The 2,377-nt window shown below is 50.1% G+C and overlaps 1 protein-coding gene across 6 annotated transcripts in view; it reads right to left on the bottom strand.

Annotated features, from left to right (window-relative positions):
- The window catches only part of HHAT (hedgehog acyltransferase), a 243,721-nt gene that overhangs the window by 169,734 nt on the left and 71,610 nt on the right, over nt 1-2,377 (bottom strand). The window contains exon 7 of one of the 6 annotated variants that reach the window (XM_011372461.2): nt 1,236-1,253. The exons of the other annotated variants lie outside the window; for them this stretch is intronic. Within the exon in view, the coding sequence (XP_011370763.1) occupies nt 1,236-1,253 (18 nt within the window). The remainder of the gene's footprint in view (nt 1-1,235; nt 1,254-2,377) is intronic. 6 annotated transcript variants of the gene reach the window in all.

Genomic DNA, 2,377 nt, shown 5'->3' with positions numbered 1-2,377 from the left:
CTCATACGCGAAGGGGAAAAAACTGTTGTGATGGTTAAATATCATAGAGTAAATGATGCGCTAAGCACAGCACCTGGCATGTGAAAAGCACTAGGTAACTGGCGGTTAGGATCCGATGGTTATGTGCCTCCCGCTGCACCTTCTTCTCCTTCTTCCGTCCTGCCTGCCGTCCCGGGCGACCAGCCACAGGGCAGAAGTAGACGACGGTTCAGAGCCAGACACCAAAGGTGACAGAGGGAGGTTTTGATTATTCAGAGATATAGACAAACCACCGCATGTATATTTAATACATGGGAACAACACAGACCCCCCAAAAAATTAAAAGTTCTGCCCAAGAGGTCTCACCTCACTGCCTGCTGTTAATGGATGCACAAGAGTTTAAAACACACAGATTCTGAAATGCATAACTATACTACACTATACTACAAAACCTGAAATGAATGCGACTTCAGCCTTACACCACCAGACAAACAGAAAAACAAGAGGGGTGAAGAGGGGTGTGGAGGTTTGCTGAATCTTCCATGGAGGAGACTAGATTGAAGGTCGCCCTGAACTGCAGAGCTGACGTGAATGCATAAAGGACGGAACTGACTCTGCAAACGCTAGCTGGCAGAGGCCATGGACTTGATTCAGCATCTGACAACGGGGGCCCAACCCAGGACATAAAGGAGAAAGGCCCATTCCTGCGGGAAGGGACCCTGTGGGTGCTTCAGCCTCCACTCTCTCCTAACATCAAGGGATGGTGGCAAGCACTGCCCTTGGAGGCGACAAGTGATCTGCATGCCAAGGGGTGGATTTTTATTCCATGTTTACCATATATTCTACCACTTTCTTCACTGCCCTCTTATGGCAAGAAGCCAGACTAAGAAATTCCGTCTGGTGCCATAGCATGATGATCATCTGCACAAACGGAGTCCCCCATTTTGCCATCTGCTTGCTCAGTCACACCAAGGACAGCTCCTTGGTTTAATTTTTTTTTTTTTTAACAGAAATTGATCAAACTAATGGGACTTTCCTTTTTCCTTTGGTTTTCCAAGGTTCCCCCAAGGAAAATATTCGCCCAGCCACACCAACCTGTGTTGTTAAAGCAACAGAAACTGCTTTGAAGGGTTCGCCAGGTCAGCGACGACAAGGCGGGTGCTGGCTGGGAAGGACATCCAAGAAGGAAGCCTGGGCACGCCAGGGATTTGCAGACTTGTACGGATCACAGCTGAGGGCGACTGCGGCTGCACTACATGACCCAACGGCACAAACTGAGGGTGGTTTTCATCTGAATCTTTCCCGCAACCATGCATGCTCTCTCCACCAGACCCTAAACGCCTACATCGACAAGCCATGGACGGCTAAATCTTCAGTGCGGAGATACCTACGTGCCCGATCACTCGTGTCTGTGTTATTTTACTGAGAGGAAAAAGGAAATAACCGAATGTCCAACAGTGGGGGGCTGGAAAGATGCATGAGTGCACCTCAGTATCAGGGAGCCACGAAGACTGTTTCTGTTCAACGTGCATAGCTAACGAAAGGCTGGAAGGACATTCGCCACGCTGGCAACAGTGACCGGAACCTTTGGATGGTAAGAGTTTTAGCTTGTTTTTAACAATTGATTGCTTTTGCGATCAGGGAAAGAGGGGGTAACTTTACGATGTTGTGCAGACTGTGGTCACTCTGCTAGTGAGGCGAGGCCATCTGTTTCTCCTCCCTCCTAACAAAACAGCTAGCTTCAGGGTCAGCCTGGGGAAGCTCGGCATCTGCTGGGAGCCAGTACCCGCCCCGTCTTACGCCCCACCCAGACTCCCCCTTACCTTCCCGCCTCACTCGCAGATTTTCTTAGCTATATACTGAGTTCCTCCTTGTTAATTCTCCACCCTTTACCAGCTCTCTAAAGCAAATTCACTTTGACCTAATGACCATCAGCAAATGAGGAAACAATTAGAACATAGTGTCCATGGGTCCGTGGAGGCTGGATGAGTTCACACCACTCAGCAGCGAGGCCAAGACGCAAGGAGGCCACAACCATTCCTGACAGACAGACAGACAGACAGACCGGCTTTTGTTGGTGCCAGACTCTGGGGGGAAAGCAAGTCTCGCGGCTGAATGTGACACTGGCTTCAAAAGCAGTGTTGACAGAAGACAATCTTTACACCACTGAATGTCTCCAGTTCCAAATAAGCAACTCTGCATGTGGGCTGCAGGCTCCTGAGCATAAGCCAACCACAAGCCCAGGTCCGCTGAAGACCAGGCTGTTATCTGAGGCCTTGGAGGTCACTGCGTGTGCAAACCCACCCAGACAGCAGAGAAGCGGCTGGATGGGAAGTCAGCCTCCCTTGCCAGCAAGCAGGAAAATACCTGATCCAGTCACTTCCCAGCTCAGGGATTC

This window comes from Pteropus vampyrus, unplaced genomic scaffold (assembly GCF_000151845.1).
Source record: "Pteropus vampyrus isolate Shadow unplaced genomic scaffold, Pvam_2.0 Scaffold207, whole genome shotgun sequence".
Taxonomy (NCBI): Eukaryota; Metazoa; Chordata; class Mammalia; order Chiroptera; family Pteropodidae; genus Pteropus; species Pteropus vampyrus.
This window is presented reverse-complemented; position numbering and strand designations above follow the sequence as displayed.